Source organism: Microtus pennsylvanicus, chromosome X (assembly GCF_037038515.1).
Source record: "Microtus pennsylvanicus isolate mMicPen1 chromosome X, mMicPen1.hap1, whole genome shotgun sequence".
Lineage (NCBI taxonomy): Eukaryota > Metazoa > Chordata > Mammalia > Rodentia > Cricetidae > Microtus > Microtus pennsylvanicus.
The window spans coordinates 1,858,711-1,880,316 of NC_134601.1; the positions used below are offsets into that span (position 1 = coordinate 1,858,711).

A 21,606-nucleotide genomic window follows, 5' to 3' on the forward strand; every position below is an offset into this window, starting at 1 on the left:
TGGATTCTGCTTCTGGCTCTTTTATTAGCGAAATAACTTTGGGTATGCCTCCCGAGCCTTTATTTCTTCATTTTCAAATGAATGGGATTAGACTGGCTCATTTCTCAGTCTTTCCGGCATTCGCTTCCCAGTACAATGTTCACTATGGTGGAATGGATTCTCTTGCGGGTCCATCTACCTACCAGTGCAACTGTGACATGTCAAGACTTCAGAAGTCCTGGGAACTTAGAAACGCCTGCCACCTGACAAAGGTCCCTGCATAAAGCAGATGTTCAGTGGTCACATACCCAACCTGCACGTCCAGACCACATCAAAAGAGTGTACTTAGTTTTCTTCCTTAACTGTTTCTTTTTTGCTTTGTTTTGTTTTTCTCTTTTTTTTTGCTTGTTTTTGGATACAGGGTCTTAGATTAAATACTCTCAAACTCCTGATCCTCGTGTCTCAGTCCCCTGAGTACTGGTATGTGGTACTTCTACACACCCCTACTTCATTGTTTTTGTGTTTAAGAGCACTGGGGGGAGGAAACTGGCTTTCTAGATCCATTATGCTATCATCAAACAAATTGCATAGATTCCCTTTAAATACTCATAATATCTTGCCCTTAAAGTAGTCTTCTTATTTTCCTCTTACTGTAGACATTCTCACACTCCAATGCCCGTTGGTTGGTGTTGGACACACAGCGGGCACTCAGTCATTGTTGGCGAACGAATATAGGAAAGCTCTTGGTTGGTGTTGAACACACAGTGCACACTCGGTCAGTGTTGGCGAAAGAATATATGAAATTCCTTGGTTGGTTTTGGGCATACAGTGGGCACTCAGTCAATGCTGGCGAATGAACATATGAAAGCCCTCACTTTTCATTTTTCTAGTTCTGTGCAATTGACTTTTGCATAAGGCCCCAGAATCTGGCCTCGAATTATAAAGCAGTCAAGGGAATAATTAGCCATCGAAGAACACCATCGTTACATAGGGCATTTCTGTTCATTTTACTATAAAATATTTTCTCAGCAAATGGGTTTTAAATGGCCAGCACTTGTGAATGGGGCAATTAGAGCAGCTCCATAAGTAGCCACGCCGAGGGTTGTATCATTTCTGTCCCCCTCCCTAGTTTAATTCACCAAAGAAACCAATTACCTCTATCACTTTGTATTTCCAGAGTTTAAAGACAAGGCTAACTATAACTAGCCCATGCTGCCCTCTACATTCTGGATAAGCAATGGCTCAGAGTACACAGCAATACAGTTGGGAGAAGCTAAGAGTAGGAGTCAGCAAGGCCAGCCAAACCTGGGTTTGAATCCCAGCTCCTTCCACCAAGAAAGCTTGGAGATCTTGGGAAGTACTTAAACTCTCTAAGCTTTAGCCCTCCTGTGTGCAATATTGAGACCCATTGCATGGATGACTCAAATAGATTATGATGCACTCTGGCCAACAGAGCACCCGACATGTAGCAGGAGCTCAATAATGGTAGAGTATTTTACTGTTCTGTCACATCCTCCTCAGAAGCTGGGAGCAGTTAGGGATCAGTCATTGTCTTAAAGTGATAGAGCTGGAAGCTCGTGGCTGTATGTTCTCCTCTACATCAGAAGTGGCTTTCTCTTCTGGTTCTATGACAGACTCTCCTAGAAGTCAGGCAAGCTGCTACCTCCCTTGCAGAACTGTTCTCCCACCACAGATCCCTGAAGTCTTAGACTGGCATAATTAAGGCTGCAAATGTGAATGTAGGGGAACACGAATGTTCTGTTTTTCTTATGTCTTTGTTTGGGTTTAGTTAGTAGGCACTAGTTGAGTCTCTTAAATTCGCTCTTCAGAATGGTAATGTGATACACGTGAAGACCACAGAACAGAATCAGAATAAAAGGTGACAGCAACTGAACCAAAATTCCAGGTTCTGAATCATCATGCATCCTCCACTAACTATGTAACTGGGTGTGCAACATGCAATTTCACTACGATCTACTTTCCTTGCTTATAGGAGAAAGGAATATCAGAATATTAACATAAGTATCCTGATAACAAAAATAACAGCTAACATTTACTTAAGATTTACTATCTACCACACGGATGCTAAGTGTCTACATGCATGCTATTCTCTTTACTTGAGTTAAAAAAAAAATAAGACTCATAAAGATAAAATTAGTTTCCAATACTCTACAGCAAAGAAATGTGTGTTGTTAGAATTCAGAGCCTGGTATTGTGACTGTGTAGAGCCTGGTATAGTGACTGTGTGCCCTGTAGTTTTAACGTGCAGCTTATCCCTGTGAGTTCCTTCAGCCCATGTGCCATCCTCACTTGCTCGATGATTTTTTCTCTATTGTTCTATCAGTATCTGCTGCTGGGGCGGTCAGCCCACCCACCATAATGAAGGACAGCCCCTTAGAAAATGGAAGACCAATACTTACAGTGGTGGTCAGCTTGCCTCCATTCTTCTGCACATACTGGATGGAATCATGGATCGTGGAAAAGAGTCCAAGCAGCACGTTCTCCATGTCGTAGATTCTGTACATGCCGTTCACGAGTTCCTCAAGAGACAGAATGTATTCTCTCCAGTACTTGTCGATCTCCACCACACCTGCCATACAGCCTTGCATGACCACGTTGCAGTAACCGCCACAAGGCTTCACCATCATCAGTCCCTGGCAGTAAGAGCAGTACCACATTCTGGTGAGCATGCGCCCACAGTCCTTACTGAACTTGAGGTGATCGGTGGTGTTGATGACTTCAATGCCGAGATTCAGGGCTTGAAGGAAGATTCTGGTGACTTGCAGTGACTTGGAAACCTGGGTCATAATAAGCTTGGGGAAACTGCCGAATACTTTCAGGTCACGCCTTGCTCCTCGGAGGCACTCGTTGATGTCCAATACTGACTCAGGCAGCCCTGGGTTCATCATCTGGGTGTAGATGACTGGAAAGAGGCTGTCGAACAATTCATTGACCATATCATCCACGTTGATATCAGAACCCAAAATGTAGAGAGATACATCAGTGAAAAATTCACCCACAAAATCAAAAGCTTGTGGAGTCAGGCTGGGGTAGTTGTTCTTGAACATGGCGTTGGTGTAGTTCTTGGCATGACGAACAACGATTTCAAAGGCCTCTGTAAAACAGGAGAAAAAAAGATATGTCCACAAATTAAAGCATGAAATCCAGGGTATAAATGAATTTGATGTTTCTGTTGCTTTGGTCATTAAGGTCCATTTGCTTTAAATAATTGACTCGCATTCATAGCTGGCATTAACTATAGTCCTGCAATTGTTTGCTCCCATAAATCAATTTCCCTTTCTGCATGTGAAGTCCAAAGTTTGATGTGCACATAAATTCTTAAACACACAAATTGTATTTCAAATGACAACAGCCAGGATTCAGTTAACATTTCAGTCTTTCATGACAATATTGATTAAAAATTGGCTAAATGAGAAGTTATTTCTCTTTCTCTCATTGATTCATTCAGTTAAAAAGAAATTGCATTTAAGGACATTTCATTTTCAGAAAGAGATAAATATTTGACAATAGATTATATACTGTATAAACTCGTAACAATTTGAGCCTGTTCAAACCCAGAGGAGAGGCAAGTTATTAGCTAAAAACAAAAGATAACCCAAATTCAATCATTTTGGTGAGACTTTCCCCAGATAACTTTAAAGGGAGTTATCGGACAGACTACTAGACCTGGAAAAGGTATTTATCCACTGAACAGGTATCTGGGTGGGAAAAACAACCCATGCACTTATCTATACATTTGGTAGTGACAATAACTAAAAGTTGAACATCTGAGAGGATAACTGCTAAGCTTCCTCCGTAAGTTCAGCTTCCACATGGCTTGGAAGCCCCATTCGGTCTACAGAGACCACGAATTCAAGATTACATCTGCTGCTTCAGGCCCTTGGCAAGAGCCCAATTAGTGTCACTGCTTTGAGAGAGAAAGTAGTAATGTTGTGCCATCCCATTTTCCCAAAGCCAAAATATTCTAGATGCAAATTATTCCAAATAACCAGAGTACCATATATATATGTGAAAAGGGGAAAAAACATCCAAGATGTTTTTTAAAAAAGAAATAAAAGAGTTTAAAAAGAAAAACATAGCCAAGTTTCCTCATATTTAACATTGGTCCTTTCCGCTCCTTCTAAGATGCTAAGGTCCATGACAGGTGTGCTCTAAACGATGCCAGTTCATGAGCCTTGAAAAATCAAATGATTACTACCTTCAGATGGCTAGAGAGACCGTATTCCTTGGGATCAATTAGGCCCACACTTCAGTCATCTGTGGCAGAAGGGAGCTCTAGGCTGAACAACTGCCATCTGTCCTAGATCCCTCACAAGATAGAACTCGCTCCCCAGGCTCCTCCTTGGGGCTCGTCTCATACCCAGCCATGCTGGAGTGGTGCCAGTGGAATTCAAAAGCGCTTTCAAGCCCACTAGAGACCAAAAATAAATGAGAAATGAGAACGTAGCCAACTACCAAAGGTTTGGAGAACATGTGGACTGGCAATTGGTCTGTGGGAGACTTTTGCACCACTGGGAGGTACCAGTGTTTGTTGATTCCTTCCATTTTGTAACTCTGTGACCCAGAACAAATTTTCCCTTTCCGTCAATCACTACACGCTCACTTGTTTGTTTTCTTTCGTTTGGAACATCAAGTGATTCTTAGACACGTTATCTTACAACAACCTTCTTAGTTCCACTCGTTACTTTCTGCTCCATCCTTGAATCTAAATCTTGAATGAAGCTATGTGATCATCTAGTCCAGTGTGAAGGGCCAGTCACTCAATCCTTTAAAACCATCAGAAAGTCTGATATTTTAAATTATGTATTCATTTTTACTTTAGGTAGGCATATATTATTTATTAGGCTGTGCTAGGTGCTATGAATATGTCTGCTAGATGGAGATTAATGATATACCACCCTTGTCTCAGAAATATTCACAAGTGGCCAGGCACAGAGGCTCACTCATAGAATTCCAACATCTGGCAAGCAGAGGCAGGAGAAGTTCAAGGCCAGTGTGATCTACACGGGGAATTCCAGATTCAGCCAGAGTTACACAGTGCGACCCTATTTCAAAAAGAAATGCTTAGGAGTCTTTATAGTGCAAAAATTCCAAGCCATGTCCAAGAGTATCATGACAGCTACATTTTACAAGAACCGGCTGAATTTGGTACTATCAACCCGGATTTAACAGATGATGAAACTGAGTCTCAGTAGAATGGCCATATTTCCCCAAGGTCACACAGTGGCACAGGAGAAGGAGTCAGTTCCGACCAGTGTCTCTAAGGGGCAGTTACACCCCAGCTGCCCTCAAACTTGCAGTCTATACACATTCTCTTTCTACAAAGTTAAGCCCTTTTTTCAAGTCATCATTTTCGCATCGGCTTTCTCATCTCTGAATGAAAATGTACCAGAAGAAATTGAAAGCCGAAGACCAATAAAGCAGAGCAGCACTTTCACCTTGGCCTTGGGGCAGCATGAAGTAAGAGAAGGGAAAAGACTGCTTCACAGCTGGGTTACCCCTGCAGGTCTCAATCATCCGGGCTGCTCTAGGAATTCTCTGTGAAGAGAATTTTACCTGGATTGTGGTGTTCTCATTCTCTAACACACAGGATACATGACAGGAAAAGCCCACAGATCCTCCTGCCAATAACATTCCTTTTTGAAAGTTCTGTGGCTAGCACTCACTGCTGGATCAATAGAAAGAGGAAATTACAAAAGATCATGAACTCGTCTAGAGAAACAACAACAACACATACAGCAGGGGGAAAGGGCTGGAGACCATAGTGAACATCACGCTCGAATGTACTTTCTCCAGCAGCGTCTACAGCTCAAAACGAACAGGGCACATCTCTGGAGTTTGCTCAGTTCCCTTGCTTCTGTATCACAGGACAGCAGACCAAATCACAAGGGCTCAGGGAAAGGTTTTACTGGGTCTCAGGAAGCAATACTAGGTGAAAAGAGATGCTTGGCTTTCTTCTGTCACTTGAGGGCTTGTGAAATAAAGTCAAGGGCAGAAGTAAATGCAAGGAAGTGTAAGTCCATTGATAACGTGGTCAGATAATCAAGTATACTTTAGAGAGAGGTGATTTTCCTCTTTCCTCCAACAATGTAAAGAGTTATGTCCAGTCAACAGTAGAGTAAATCTAGTGGAATCGGTTATCAGGAGCAAGTCCTCATAGAAAACATTCACTGATTTTATAATCTACAGATGAAAAGAAATGGATTTAATAAGCTGAGATATGCCCACATACAGAAAAGTTCCATTTTCCTCTTTATTGTTATTAGATTTTTATTAATTGATTGATTGATTGATTGATGTGTGTATGTGCACACACACACACACACACACACACACACACACACACACACACCATGGCATGTTGTGGAGGTTATAGAACAACTTATGGGAATCAGTTCTCCCAGTCCACCACGTGAGTTCCAGGGATCAGGATCAAACTTAAGTTTTCAGACTTGGCAACAGGCTTCGGCATCTCACTAGCCCAATCCCTAGATATCTAAATGTTCCTGTCACCATCCCTATCACTACAGATGCTAATGTTGCCTTGCCAATGTTCTCCTTCCAGCTTGATGCGCAATGACAGACAATTTTCCAGACACAGTTTTATGGGAGAAGTGTATGGATTCTCTTTAAATAGTCCAATAACTTCTTCTACTTACTCCCCCTCAAGATCTATCGGTGACCACTGCAGCCGAATGGTTGCCCTTAGTATATGGTGCTGGTGTTCCTGCATTCATATCTACACTAAATAAAATGGGCTTTTATGTGCCTTCTTGGTAGTCAGCTGAGTATTTTTTTAAAAAAGAAAATGAGAATATTCTTGGGACTGAAAGACAAGAAAAATATATGAACCATGGAATCCTTTTCAAGGTCTGTAGAGTAAGCAATTGTTATAGAAACCAGTTCTTTTTTTCAAGGCAGTTTTTCCAGCACTGCAAGGATATCCACTACTATATGAGAACTTTTTCCCCTGTTCCTAGGATGAATGCTGCATAATGGCTTGGACTGAACACAGGTTTTATTTTCAAGTACAAGTACTTGGATGGACAAGGAAAACGAATATTTCCCGGGCTTCTGCAAGGTCCATGCCAGAACCCACGGCACACATGTTTCTATCTTCTTATGCATCAATGACATAAACACATGTGTTTGGTGAGGAAACTGAAGCTCGGAGGCTATAGGACCCACACAGGTAATATTTCTAGTTGAATTCCAGGGCCTCAGTTTAAAAGCAAAGACATTTAATCTTGATTAATCGCTAGAGGCTGAAATATTAAAATAAATTGCCACTACTAATTCTGCAGGAAGAATGTAAAAGAAGATGGGAGGGAGGGAGGGAGGGAGGTGTCAATGATAAAGAAAGAAGATAAAAGGTTTTTTTTTTCTGTTTCTTTTTCCTAATTGATCAATATCTCTCAGAGGAAGGACACATTCCCTAGCATTAGTGAGACACTGGGAAAAAAATCCAATGTTCCATTAGATGAATGAATGAATGTATAAATAAAATATAATAGTAACAAAAACAACAGCCTTCTTAGAAAATGGGCAAAATATCTGAAGAGCTACATCACCAAAGAAGATTCGTAGATCCCAAGCAAATAGAGAAAAAAGATGCTCAGTATCATATATCGTTAGGGACTTAAAAATTAAAGTAATAATGCATGCCATTGTGCAGGCAATAAAACGGTTAAGTCATACAACTGACAACAGCAAACTCTGTGAGGTTATCAAGCAGTGGTTCTCAACCTCCTGAAAGCTGTGACCCTTTAATACAGATATGGTGACCACAGCCATATGCGGTGGCGACCCCAACCATAACATTATCTCCACTGCTACTTTATAACTGTGATTTTGCCACTGTTATGAACCGTAATGTAAGTAGCTGTGTTTTCTCATGGTTTTAAGCAACTACCCTGAGGGTTGTGACCCACAGGTTACGAACCTCTGGTGTAGCACAACAGCAACAGACACCCTGGAATATCTGGTGGGAACACAAGATGATATAACCACTTTAAATGATAGAGAGGCAGTTTCTTATAAAAACAAAACATTTTTATCATGTTATCCAGACACTGTTCTTCCCTTCTCACCTACTTGATTTTTCTTTCAAATTCAAATCCGTTTTAAGTAAAGGCTATGAATTTTTGGAAGTGCCAGAACTTTAGAATTCAGTCTTTGATGGAACTAGTGATGAGAACCACTGAACACAGTTAAGTCACTCCCTCTTTTTCCTTCAAACTGCTTTGACATTTTGTTCATGGAAAAGGGAGTTTTGGCATACAATAGTTGCCATGTGACATCAATGTAATTTTAGATGGAAAAACAATTTAACGGACCAAAACACCCAAACAGGCAACACACTGCAATGTTATTTTTGAATACTGTATGGTTTTTTTGAAAACCAGCCGCACAGAAACAGAAAGTTTAGGATGTAAGTAAGGGTTTTCATTTTTGAAAATAGTTCATAAAGACACTAAAAGCATTTAGTTGAATTTCTGTTGTATTTTTGGGTGCTTTACAATTCACATTGTTTTAACCAGAACGATTCAGGAATAAGTCGTTATTAAGTATAAGTCATTTATTTTGTAGGACTATGACCAGCCTATAAATATAAAGTCTCAGTTTTTACCTTGTACCCACTAGGTGTCTAAATATAAGGTACATCAACTAGCAGTAAAGAAATGATTGAAGGAAAGAATAAAAGAAGTGCGTCTTCATGGGTTATTATATGTATCGTTAAAGATGGGTGATAGATGGATAGATAGATAGATAGATAGATAGATAGATAGATAGATAGATAGATAGATATAGATGAATGGACAAATGGATGAACGGATAGACAGATAAATAGAGGAATAACAGAGGATGGATAGATGGATAAAGAGACAGACAGATAGGTAAATAAATTTTCCTCCAAAGGCTATAACAGACTAGAGAAGACAATTAACATGATTTATTGCAAGGGTCCTCAGAAGCAAGAAGTGAAAATCTGTACTCGAAAATTTATGAGCCTGCAACAGTTGACCACACTTTTGCCCCATTAGCCCAATTAGTTCTTATCATTTACTGTCCATTAGTTTTCCTGAACAACTAGTTTGCTTTCACCTTCTGGACTCTGTGAGTCATGTAACTCATAATTTTTCCCTACTCACATTTATGAGTTGAAAGCTTACAGCTAAATTTATGGCCTCCCTTGATCAAGTATAATAAACTTCATGTCATGTGCTTTGTGTCATAGCCTTACTCCATCTTTCCTATCTGTATTTTTCCACTGGCTGGAGGGTTCCTGGGTATTCGCGCTACAGCACACCTCACTGTTATTATGCACAGTCTTTTTAAAATTTATTTTAATTTTAATTTTATTTTTATGCACATTCTTATAGAGAATTTACAATTCTTTGGGTAATAAGGCAGAATGCCAACAGACAGGTAGGTAAATCAGGATATGGAGAAAGACAAAACACTGCTGCAATAATGTAGTCTCAGGGCTGGAGCAGCCATTACAGAAGCATTCCAATTTACAAACAGGTGGGGCCCTTTCAGGAACTCATTAGATGTTGTCCTCCCCGGTAGCTGCCAGAGTACTTCTCTTTCCACTTCTTTCCCCCACATCTTCAAAACTGGAGATAAATGTAGCTAACAATTTAAAACTGAAGTAGACTTTAGTATGACTGGTTTCAACAGGGCTAAAAATGCATGTGTTCATATGGCCATAGGAATAAGGCATCCCTGGTAAACCAGAGAGGTGGCTTGACGGGACAGTACAGGAGTACTTCAGAGGAAAATTGCTTCTGACATTGATAAGGCTTGGTTTAAACAACAATTTGTTCTTCAGAAGCTGCAGAGTTAAGACACCCATTTGATTGTGGGCACACCAAGAATAAACGTAATTATTGTAAAAGAATACTGTAGCTCAACATCTCAACATTTTTCACACTATCAACCTGATGAGCTTCTTCTAAGACATGATCCCTTACTTAGTCTTCTCCCATTCTACTCTGTCTTCCGAGATTTTGTTTTGACTAGCCAGATCTCAGTCCAATCATCCAATCTTGTTTATTCGAGGTCCCCATGGCTAAGAAGTGACATCCACTAAAAGAGGCACCAGGGTCGCACTCTCACAACTTCAGTTCATTCTTCACAAGAGAAAGACTAACGTTATCCAAATAAGTCAAGTTCTGCAGTTTCTTCAAGAATCCATACACTGAATGGATAAGGTCTACTCACTGAAGTAAAGACTCGAAGGCACATGTCCTGCTCTGCACACTATGGCAGGGCCCATGGCGTACTAGATAACACTGTGAAAATAATGGCTTCTTTTAACTGAAACAAAACCAACCAAGCACTCTATCATGCCATATTCTAGGTCTGGTTCTTGTTTTCTCGACTTCTGAAAATTTTGCCTTATAATCCATTATCATGATTCATGAACTAAGTGTGAGGGGTTTCTTTCTTTAAGTACTTGCTGCTAGCCTAAGCTTAGAAAAAGAAAATAAACCTTTTTGGTGAAGAAAATGCAGAATGAAAGCTTCTGTTCTATTAGGAAGGTGTATGTAGTGTCGTTTAAAGGTTGGTCCCTGTAGTGACTTTAGCTAATGAGAATCTGTTTCTGCTCAATGGAACTTAAATTATTGACATAAAGAGCAAACTACCTAGAGGATCTTCTGTGTTCTTAGGCTAATTAACATGTGTGTTTTACACTGCTTTCCTTCTCTAATTGCTTAGACATTGAACTACTATCCTAATGAAGGGCAATTGTCAATGGTTTACGCAACTCTTGTTCTGTTAAACCATCTCTTTTCCTTTAAAAAATTTTCTGTGTATAAATTATTTGCCTGAATGTATGTCTGTGTACTGCATGTGTGCCTGATGTCCACAGAAGCCACAAAAGGGCATAAAAACTGCTGTGACTGCAGTTGTAGACAGTTGTAAGCTGCCATGTGGATACTGGGAACCAAACCCACACCATCTACAAAAGCAACATGTACTCTTAAACCACTGAGCCATCTCTATTTCCCCAACCCTTGTTCTTAAAGAGACTTTTGTCTGTAACTTGCTAATAAGGATGTATATAGGATTTTGCATTTCCACATGGACTTCACAGCCAAAGCTTTAGTGACAGAGCAACAGACAGCATGCTCTTTCCCACAGTCCCTAGAAAGAACAGTTTCTTCTTTACTCCCATTAGTAACAAGAAGTAGCAAATCTGAATTGCCTTAAGAGCTACACATGCATCCTCTTCTGAAGGCATAATTCTCTCATTAACTCAACAGGTACCTCGCTGAGCTCTCTGTATAACAACATTCTGTTCAGCTTTTACAGAGAGCCATAGGACTTACATTTTCTTCTCTTAGGTAAGAAGAGACTAGTTTGTGGTATGTGACCCAAGGCCTAAAATTTGTTGAGACCCTTGCTTTTCATTCTGTCCCTTATGACATATGACCAGTCTAAATAACAACTTGTTAGGCACCCAAATAAACATAGGCCCCTGTCATTGTGATGTCAGCAATATTAAACACTTTCTCAAAAACTAAAGAGCATTTATGAGTTATTTTAGCTGTCCCACTAGACTGATGACAATATTTGTATAAACATTTGTTTCATTTAATATTTACTAAGTGCATAAAGCACAAAACTGCATGGTCCCTAAAGGCTTGTAAATGTCAGCTGTGATAAAATAATAAATGGCTTCTCTATGTTGAAAAGCACAAAAATACCATGTATATGTGAAAAGTGCACTTTGCTCTAAGAATCTTTCATAGCTTAAATATAGACAGTATATAGGTCACTAAGTCACCATAACATATCTGTAAAGTAACTATTATCACTTCAAATGTTGAAATTGCTAATCTGTTTTAATTCTATCTCGCCTTCTCCGTCACTAAAAGTGCATGTGTAGATGTGCACTGGTGCATACATGTAGCTAAGGGGAACATTATTACCCCAATTTCACACATGAGCTAGCTGAAATTAAGACTAGACCTAAGTCATAGATAGAGCTATGTGGTTTATGGTAGCAGCAATGAGACACAGGACGCTTGGCTATGGGTACAATACTGTTACCATTATATCCATCTCCCTCAAGGGTAAATATTACACGGCCTTTGAAAATAAGCTTCAGAAATAATAATGAACTAGCAACCTTGCATTACTTACTGCATAAGATAACGTCTTAAATATCTTATGTGAATTAATCCATATAATTATCTAAAGCACCCCACAAAGAATGTCTACTGCTTTCTCTACGAAAATTGAGCCACAGAGGAGCTGAATAAGGAGAAGTGCCACAATGTGAATTCTTGTCATCTCGACCCAGAGATTATCCACAAAACCACTACACACTACTGCCTGAAAAGATATGTCCATCTAAGCTAAGGGATAAGGACTCATGGATAAAGTCCTTGCCACTCAACATAAGGACCTGAGTTCAGATTCCCCTGGAGCCACATAAAGCCAGATGGAGCACATATCTGTAATTGTAGTGTTCTGAAAGAGGGAAGGCAGGAATAGGAGACTCCTGGAAGCCAACGAGCCAACTAACCTAGAGCATGCAACAGCAAAGGAAGCTAATCTCAAACAAGGTAGAGAGAGCCTACCTACATGCAAAGTTGTCCTCCAGCCTCCACACAAATGCCAGAGCACACTTGTCCTACACACAGATGGAAAAGATGCATCTCTTTGTCATAGTCTGGGTCCATTTCTTTTCTCATTTCTGTTGGTGGAACTCTACATAAGCTGCATGCTTTGGTTGCTTGGCTACACTGAATCCACTGAATAGATAAGAAAAGAATTCCATGCCATGGGTAAAATGTGAGGAGTGCGGCCAAAACTGACTCATGCCAACTCATTCTAAAAACAGCAATTTCTTCAGAAATACGCTGCCTGTGGTGCCATACAGTCACAATGAAATGGAAATTAGAAGAAAATTGGCAAAGAGGGATTATTGATAGCAGCGTGGGACCTCAGAGCTCTGTTGGAGCCATAAAATTACGGTATTTAATTGAAAAGCTAGTCGTTGTTTTGAAAGTCAGGCCTTCCCTCAAATTATAGGCCCTTAACGGGGCTATTGGCAGAAGAAGGACAGAATGGCTAGGAGGATATAGCATGAAACATAAGAAAAATGAAGTATCTGCGAAGCCTGGAGGAGTTCTAAAGCCTGTTCTGACTAACTCAGAGGGGAGAGAGCTAGTTAGATGGGTTCACTAAGCCCTGGCGGCAGACAATCTTAGCAGGAAGAGACGTGCCACCCATAGGGACTCCAGCCAAGTTTAAGGGCAGGTAGGAAGTATTGCCATCCAAAGATCAATGGCATAGCTTTCTTGTGAGCTTGCCCTTATACTCTATATACATTATTATTCTTGCAGAGGATCCAGATTTGGTTCCCAGGACGCACATGGCAACTCACTGCAGCCTGTAACTCTAGTTTAAGGGTATCTGATGCGCTCTTCTGACCTCCTGGGACACCGGGCACACACAAAGTACTCTAACATATGGCCAGGCAAGAAACTCAAACACATTAAAATAAAAGAAATAAATCATATTTGTAGAAGCTGAGAGGAGAATGGTGGATGTATTATATCCCAGGTGAGAGCAATAGAGAAGTATTGATTAAAGGGTACAAAGTTTCAGTCACGTAAGATGAAAAAAAAAACCTAGAAATATAGCACATATTGTCTGTAGTAAATTTCACCAAGAGAGTAGATCTTATGTTTTCATCACAAAATGACAATAAGTCAAGAATGTAGAAGAAAAATTTTGGAAGGGATGAATCTGCTTATGGCACACGCACTGTGGTCATAGCTTCATGGCTGTACATTTATAACCAAATGAAGCTTCGAACATAGGCTTTCTGCACGGCAACTATGCACCAGTAAAATGAAAAAAAAATATACAGTACGATTGTGATCTAGAAGTTAGAACAACAAATCTTTCTGGGCCTGAATAACATAGTCATTAGTACTTGTTCACACCTAATCAATGAAGGCTGGGCTACCACCTGAATTGTTGACTGTAGCAATTATTAGAGGCTGTAACAACTACCTAAAGAGCCTAAGATGTGGGTGAAAATGGCAAATACGTTAGTTAGAGCCCGGCATAGTAGTGCATGCCTATAATCCTAACACTTGGGCGGGGAATAGAGGAGAATCAGAGCTTAAGATCAGCCTCAACTACACAGTGAGTTAGAGGCCAGTCTGGGATACAAGAACTGTGTCTAAAAGCTGACGCCCCTCAAAAGGAAATGAGTTAGAAAAATGTCTTTTATTCAACATCCAATTGTATTTGGTTTTAACAGGAACAAAGATTCCAGTCTCTAACACAAAAGCCGCAGTCTCTGAAGTAAGTGGGACATGCCTTGCACCTTAGCTGTCTGGATTGCACTGTGAAAACGGTTATGTGTGAGGTTAGCCAGAACAGACCAGGTGACCTTGTAAAATGTGATGCTCCAAACAATCTTGAACAGTTGATTACAGTAACAAAAAGGTGGAAATGGGTTTAATAGAAGGTTAGAAAAAAAAGGCGATGAAGCAACCTGGCTAAAACCTAAAATTCTAAGCCAGAAGTGGAGAGGTATGGTTGGAAATGCAAGCAGCCACTCTCACAAATAGGTGACGCGTTATTCAGCTCCCCTGTTTCCCATTGTCTAAATATCCCCTAGCAACCATTATGTGCGATGTCACAGTCTTGGAGAAAGGCCCAGGTTCTGAGCTAAAACCAGGACGGTGGATACCTAGGTACGGCCTCTCATCTGCAGGATTATACACAAGGACACATTCTGCTTCCATTTGTCACCGTGTTTCAAATAAACTCCAAGTCATGATTTGCAGACCATAGACCGTGATTTCAGAACTGTCTGTGACAAGCCTGAAGGCTGAGCGCAGCAGCTCTTCCTAATAACAATATGCTTTTCTTTTTCCCAAAATTCTACCCTGGTAGATCCATCAGCTCATCTGGTGTTAAGTCATTAACGTTACAGTTCATGGTCTTCATAGTTCCATACAGACAGCGGAACCTCTGCTTAGTAGGGGGAGGCTGTGTGCTCTTCTCTGTGGGACAGGGAATACTTCCATTTGTTCATGGAAGTATTGCATGCCTTTGAAACATTTACTGTCCTAAGAAACTTTTGGGAGCAAAATGCACCCGAGTAATCAAATTTGTATCTTTGGGATAACTCATTTTGTAGAATTTCCTCTTGATTTTAGCCTGTTTTTGGTGGCAGCTTAAGCCTTCACAATTGCTGCAGACAAAAATTCAGCTGGCACGAAGCCTCAAAATTCAGTTGGCTTGGTGCTAAAATACCTACCAATGACTACATTATTCAGGCCTTGCGAGAGCAGGTGAACTATCTCCCAGATCATAACATACCTGTACTTCTCACTTTATTGAGCTATACTTGACATACCAAAAGCATATGCTTGTTACTGAATTTCCCCCCCCTTGACTACCTGAGCCCTCACCCCTATAAGCATAATTTAATATTTAAATCAGAAGGGAATAGGAAAAAGGATAAATCAGGGAAAAATAGTTAAATGAGGACAGATGGACAAGGGAAATTTCCCGTTCATCTTTGAGGAAGGAAATCCAGCCGTTGTCCACGCGAGCGCCATGTCTGTATGTTCTTGGGGCACTGACATTTTCTGGGTTCAAAGGCAACAGCTCCCGAGTTACTGAAAGGCCTGGACACTATTAAAATAATGCTTGGTGTGATCTGATGGCTAAAGTGGCTTCCTGCCGAAAGGACCTTTGCCACAGTGCTACATTCAAGAGGGTTTATTTTAAATGGGCACTCAAACTGGCCCGCTGCTGTAATTTGGCAATATACCAGGAAAGGGGTGATTTTGAGATTAGGTGTTTTAAACAGAATCGCTAAACTACAGCTCCAGTTGCCTTCTCTAATGAAGTCTGCTGCTCCCATTGCTTAGCACGCTGCTTAGCCATGCCAGGGGGTCCCACCCCTGGGAGTGGGGTGCCCTTGACTCCAGCATAAAGGAAGGCACATTGGACTCCTTCCTCTTCAGCTGACAGCACCCAAGCTATACCTTCCAAATCATGGGATCTGGGACACTGGAGTTGACATCACTGATAATTCTATCTAGAGAGAAAACAGAAAGCAGTCCCTTAGATATGTTATTGTTCAAGTCAGACACTAAGAGACGAACTGAAATTCAAAGTTTTCATTTCCTGAAATCTCCATCTGGGAGTCAATAAAGCTACCATCTCTACCCAGAATGGCCAAAACCAGAAGATACAAATCATCTGAGCATAGAGGGGAATGGGAAATAGCAGTGATATACAATGCCAGTTCACCCTGACACCAATGCTTCACTGGAATTTTGATGTGAATGATGTTCAAATCATCCATGTAACGGGCCAATAATTTCCCTTTGTCTACGCTGTTATCTTTGAGCTTTTCCAGACTGTTCGGATCTGGGATTTTACTACAAAACAAGGCACGGATGATTATATACCAACAAATTCTAACATGCTTCTTTTCCACATATCCCTTTGCTCTCTCTGTATTGAACTCGTTCTCCTTCCCCTGGATCTTTAAAGGAACGCCAGACAGAGGGCACTGAATGTTTCCATATAAAATATAAAAAAGTTTACCTGTCAATTCTCAAAGCTTGTTAAAGTGCAATGGTATATATAGTGCATACTTTTTAAGCCTAGGGGTTATGTGGGTCAGTTTAGAAACTGGCTACCAAACTTGCTTCCAAAAATGATTGGGCCAGGTGGAAATGTTAATGTATTTGGACATAGCTAAGTCAGTATTGATGCCAAAGTAAAGACTGCTATATGAAGAAAGACTGGTTGCTGGAGAGCAATCAGGAAAACTTATTCCTTAACATTCTTCCCAACACAGTTGGATTCGTGTTTCTCAAGCACCGTGTTTGGGCGGATAGTACCGCCATCCACCGTCCCTCATAGACACTGTGTGTCACTTTATCACCAGATTGAAATGAATATTCATTTTATTCTAAGACTAACATAGACTCACTGGAAACAGTGCCGATACAACAATCCGGGCTATCATCAGCTAATTGATATCAGCAGATACATTGTACAATGATGACTGACTAAGTAATGCCAACTACGACAATAACAACAACCGGTTGCGTCAGCACTGTCCACTCATTCTACTCTAAGCCTCTTACTTACACTGTATCCTCAGCACTATCTAATAACACGGTTATGGTGATTATTCTACTTACACTGTATCCTCAGCACTATCTAATAACACGGTTATGGTGATTATTCTACTTTATGGATAGAAAAACGGAGGCACAGGAAGCAGAACTAAGCTGCTAAAACCCTCACAATTCCTAAGTGGTACAGAGCTAGAAATCAAAGTGAGCTACTCAGCATTCTTGTGTAATATTCAATATGAGAGACAAGCCATTCTCCTTGGTGAAAGAGAGAAGGCAATACCAATTGGCATGTTCATTATTGATCTTTATTTTAAGTACAAGGCTCTGGGGAGATGGCTCAACTGGGAAACAGGCTTGCCACACAAACGTGAGGACCTGGGTTTGATCTCAGATCCCACGCAAAAATTCAGGAATGGCGGCAGGCACTAGGATCCTCACTGCTAGAGAAGCGGAGACAGGTGGATTCTTAGGTACACTGGCCGACCAGTCTAGCCTTACCAGTGCGCTCCAGATGCCAGTCTAAAACATCTAGAAGGCCAGGTCCTGAGGAACAACAGCAGACATTGATCTCTGGCCTCTCCACACAAGCATGCACACACGCACATATACTTCTCTTCACAAGTACGTGCACAGCCTCCGACCCACAGTGTCAGGTATAAGGGCAGAGTCTAGATGCTCCGTGTACCCAATACCAAGAGCAGAACTCACTCACAAATGTAGAAGGGGGAGAGTCTCATCCCCAATCGCGGAGGACATGTCAGTAAAAGACAAGCACTCTATGGACAAAAGAAGTCTTCCTTCTAAGTAAAAGACCGAAGAGGAGGTCAGGTGTTTGCCTGAGATGGGCAAAATGTCTTAATTAAAACCCAGGACATGGTGAGGCCGCTTTCACATGCTAGCTCTAGTTATTTCTGTATTTTTTTTTTAAAAAACCAATGTGCATGCGGGTCACAGGAGAGGGTAGAAGGGGAGAGGGGAGAAAGGGAGGGGAATGGAGAAAAATGTATAGCTCAATAAAAACAACAATTAAATAAACAAATAAATAAATAAAATGATGTTTAAAAAGGAAAAAATAACCAAAAAAAGAACCCTCAAAAAAAAAAAAGAAAGAAAAGAAAAGCTCAAAAGAACCCAAACAACAGTATGAAGGAGTCTAGAGTATTTTGCATGTGGCAGTAGAAAAGTCAGGTGGATCCTCATATCACCAAATTTCATCCTTGTTTTCTAAGCTATTCTTTCAGTTCATTATTTCTGTTTTGATGAGGAATACAGGGAAATTAATCATGTTCTCATATGACACCGTGCCACCTGTCACGTTGAATAGGTCACTTTCTTTCTCCAGCCCTTAAGAAGATATGGCTAACTAAGTGTGAATATTCCTTCAAGTTCTACAATTTTATAATTACAACTATTTGCTATTTCTTATCAGTTTTTACAGTGGATGATGTTAGGTAATAACCACCTAACAGCATACCTTAGTATTTTACTAAGATACGTAAACTAATAAACACACACACACACACATGCACAAGTTATCATAGATAAGCAAACACACAGACAAAACAAGTTTTATTTTACCCTTCAGAATCTTAAAAATAGAATCAAAGAAAATTGGCTAAGGAGACTTTCACAGTGGCTGCTAGAAAATGCCATTAGGTCCAGAGTTCAGCTCTCAGCGGAGGAGTACAGACTTCTCTGACAATGAGATTCATGTTCACAGAAGGCAATGTTGAGAATTTTAAAATGCCCTGGGTTTGGAGACTCAATCTCACTGTATCCCATAAATATGTGCAATTACTCAATTTCAACCTAACATAAAATGTATTATAAACTCCCCAATTTTGACAATCTTCCACTTGATTGAACCCACAATATTAAGTTCTCCAAAAGCTGTTAGAAGTTCCATACTGTTACGTTACCTGCAATTCATGAGGGACAGACCCTCAAGGAATCTCCCTCCTGACAAGCAATGTGGAAAGGGTGTTCCAGAAACATGGAATCAGTGCTAATCCGAGTTACTGGATTCAGGGTCTAATTACAGCATTGGATTAAAGCAGACCTTTCAAATTTGATATTTAAAATAAAACATTATATCAATAGGTAGCATTTATTGAGAGGCTGTTATGTTTCAAGCACTGTGATAAATGAATAAATTGTATATTTTTTATTCTTACAACATTTGATGTAGAGCAATTATTAAAATTCTCATGTTACAGCCATATCCAGAGACTTAGAAAAGTATTGTCATTTGCCCAAATTTCAGCAGCCAGAAGTGAACCCAAATCAGTCTGGATTTAAAGTGGTTATTTCTGTTTTAATAATCAGCTTGTCTGAGCCTTGCCCAGAACCCGAGAAGTCTGTCTCTCTCCCCTTCATGGTGGGCTGCTCAGTGTAACTGTTTATCTCTGTGACTTTCCCCTTCTGATCTCTCTCATGACTGACAGCCCGGACTCCACACCCAGCTGGAACATTCTTACTTCAGCCGGGTTAGCAGTATCAATCACAGGACCGTCTGCTCCACCCACCCACCCCCAGTCATTAAGTTTGTCTGACTTTGTCTCCATTTGGCTCTTTCCCAGACTGAAATTTCAAAACTAAAGTCCAGAGAAGCAAAACAATAGTCACCCACACTCTTGCCAACCAGCACCAAAAGTCATCTGCTTTTGAAAGTCTGTTTTCAGTTTTCCATGTGCTCTCTTTTGTATTTAGTCTCTTCAAGGGGGATTTGCATAGCTATCTTAATCCATAATCTGTTGGTTGTTTTGATTTTCTAATTTAATCATTAGATAGCAATTCCACTTCCTTTGTATTAAAAACCTCAAATGCTTCCATGTCCCTGCTACACATCACCAGATCCACTGAGATGACATAAAGAGACGAACTGGCCATTTTATTAATGTTACAATCAAAAACCATGCCCTCTGACGAGTTTTCCTCTCTTAACTGCTAAAAAAATACAATGCAGTACAAAAGAAAGTAAAAATGGGTATAGTCTCTCTCGGCAAAGCTAAAGACTATATATACACTGACAAAGAAATTACATGATTGTGCATGAACAATTCGTTATGGGGTGGCAGTGGCAGTATTGAGAGCATCATTTTGAAAAGTGATACCATGGAGACAGAAATATAATCCATTAACAAAGCACCTGAAGACACCTAGAAGAAGCCTAAGTATAAATTTTTTGATATCAGATAACTTCAAACATTAGTATGCATTCATTTCCAAGGGAAAATTTAAAAGTTTAAAGACAGATGCATACCCAGAGCTGTTTTTAAAATGTTATCTGTAGAAAATACAAGATCACAAAGTGAACGGAAACTGCAAAGCTTCTCAGAAGGAAGAAAAATCTCGGTGTGCATGGGAAATGGCAACGAGTGACCCAAAGACCATTCTGTCACATCAAAGGGGACACTTTCTATCCATCACAGCTGTGGAGTTAATATTAGCCCATCTACTCTAAATATACCATTAACTCACATATATACTGTGTATGATGTGTGTGTGTGCGCGCGTGTAACCTGAGGTGATATTGTAAACAGAATTCATTGATATTTCTGATGAAAACGTCCTCAAAGTCTTATTATGTTAGAGTATCAATCAAATGATTGGCACCCCCTCCTGGACTTCTGAGTAATGACACCAAACATTCCTCCATCTTACTCCATCACAGAACCCTTCTCAGGTATGTGTGGTCCATCCCTGCTATGGACAGCACTCCCATGAGTCTTGTTGCTAGCATAAGTGATCATCAACTGTATTACTGGCTTTCAACTGGTGTAGCATCAGATGAGTGATGTGGACAACCATTAAACAAAAAGCTTCTCCAACATACATAGCCAATGATGCCCCAGATTCTTCACTTTTACTTATTTTTCCTTGTTACTGGTTGTTTTTGAGACTGGGTTTGTCTGTGTAGCCCTGGCTGCCCTGGAATTTTCTCTATGAACAAGATTGGCCTCGAACTCAGGGATCTGCCTGCTGCTGCCTCCTAAGTGCTGTGATGAAAGGCGTGCGCCACCTTGCCTGTCTCAATGATGACAATGAGAAGGTGAACCAAAGCCCAAAGCAGAACGGGAAAGAAGGAATGGCAAAGGGCGATTAGGTCTTGTACTGCCAGGCCTTCTTTGGCTGTATGGAGTTGACCTGTAACTTGCCATCCAAACAGATTCGCATAAAGATAGTTTCAAATTACAGGCAAAATTTTGGAAATAAAATTAGTAATGGATCCACCGAGGAACTGACATTAATTGAAAGAAAGGGGAATTATTAGCTATAATGAGCAGCTAAGAATTTAAAATAGTTCCCAAGTACTCTCTGGCCTGAGCAAGATGAGTATATAATATATTCTAGTAGTAGCATGCTCTCCATGATAAAAAACAAACAAACAAAAAAACTAGTACTAGAAAATGGAATCTACTTTGGGCTTCACTTCTTATGTGCTCTCATAGGATGTTCA

The 21,606-nt window shown here is 40.3% G+C and overlaps 1 protein-coding gene across 1 annotated transcript in view; it reads right to left on the minus strand.

Annotated features, from left to right (window-relative positions):
* The window catches only part of Gpc3 (glypican 3), a 355,431-nt gene that overhangs the window by 155,971 nt on the left and 177,854 nt on the right, over positions 1-21,606 (minus strand). Inside the window, exon 3 of the mRNA XM_075958125.1 lies at positions 2,400-3,094. Coding sequence (XP_075814240.1) covers positions 2,400-3,094 — 695 coding nt within the window. The remainder of the gene's footprint in view (positions 1-2,399; positions 3,095-21,606) is intronic.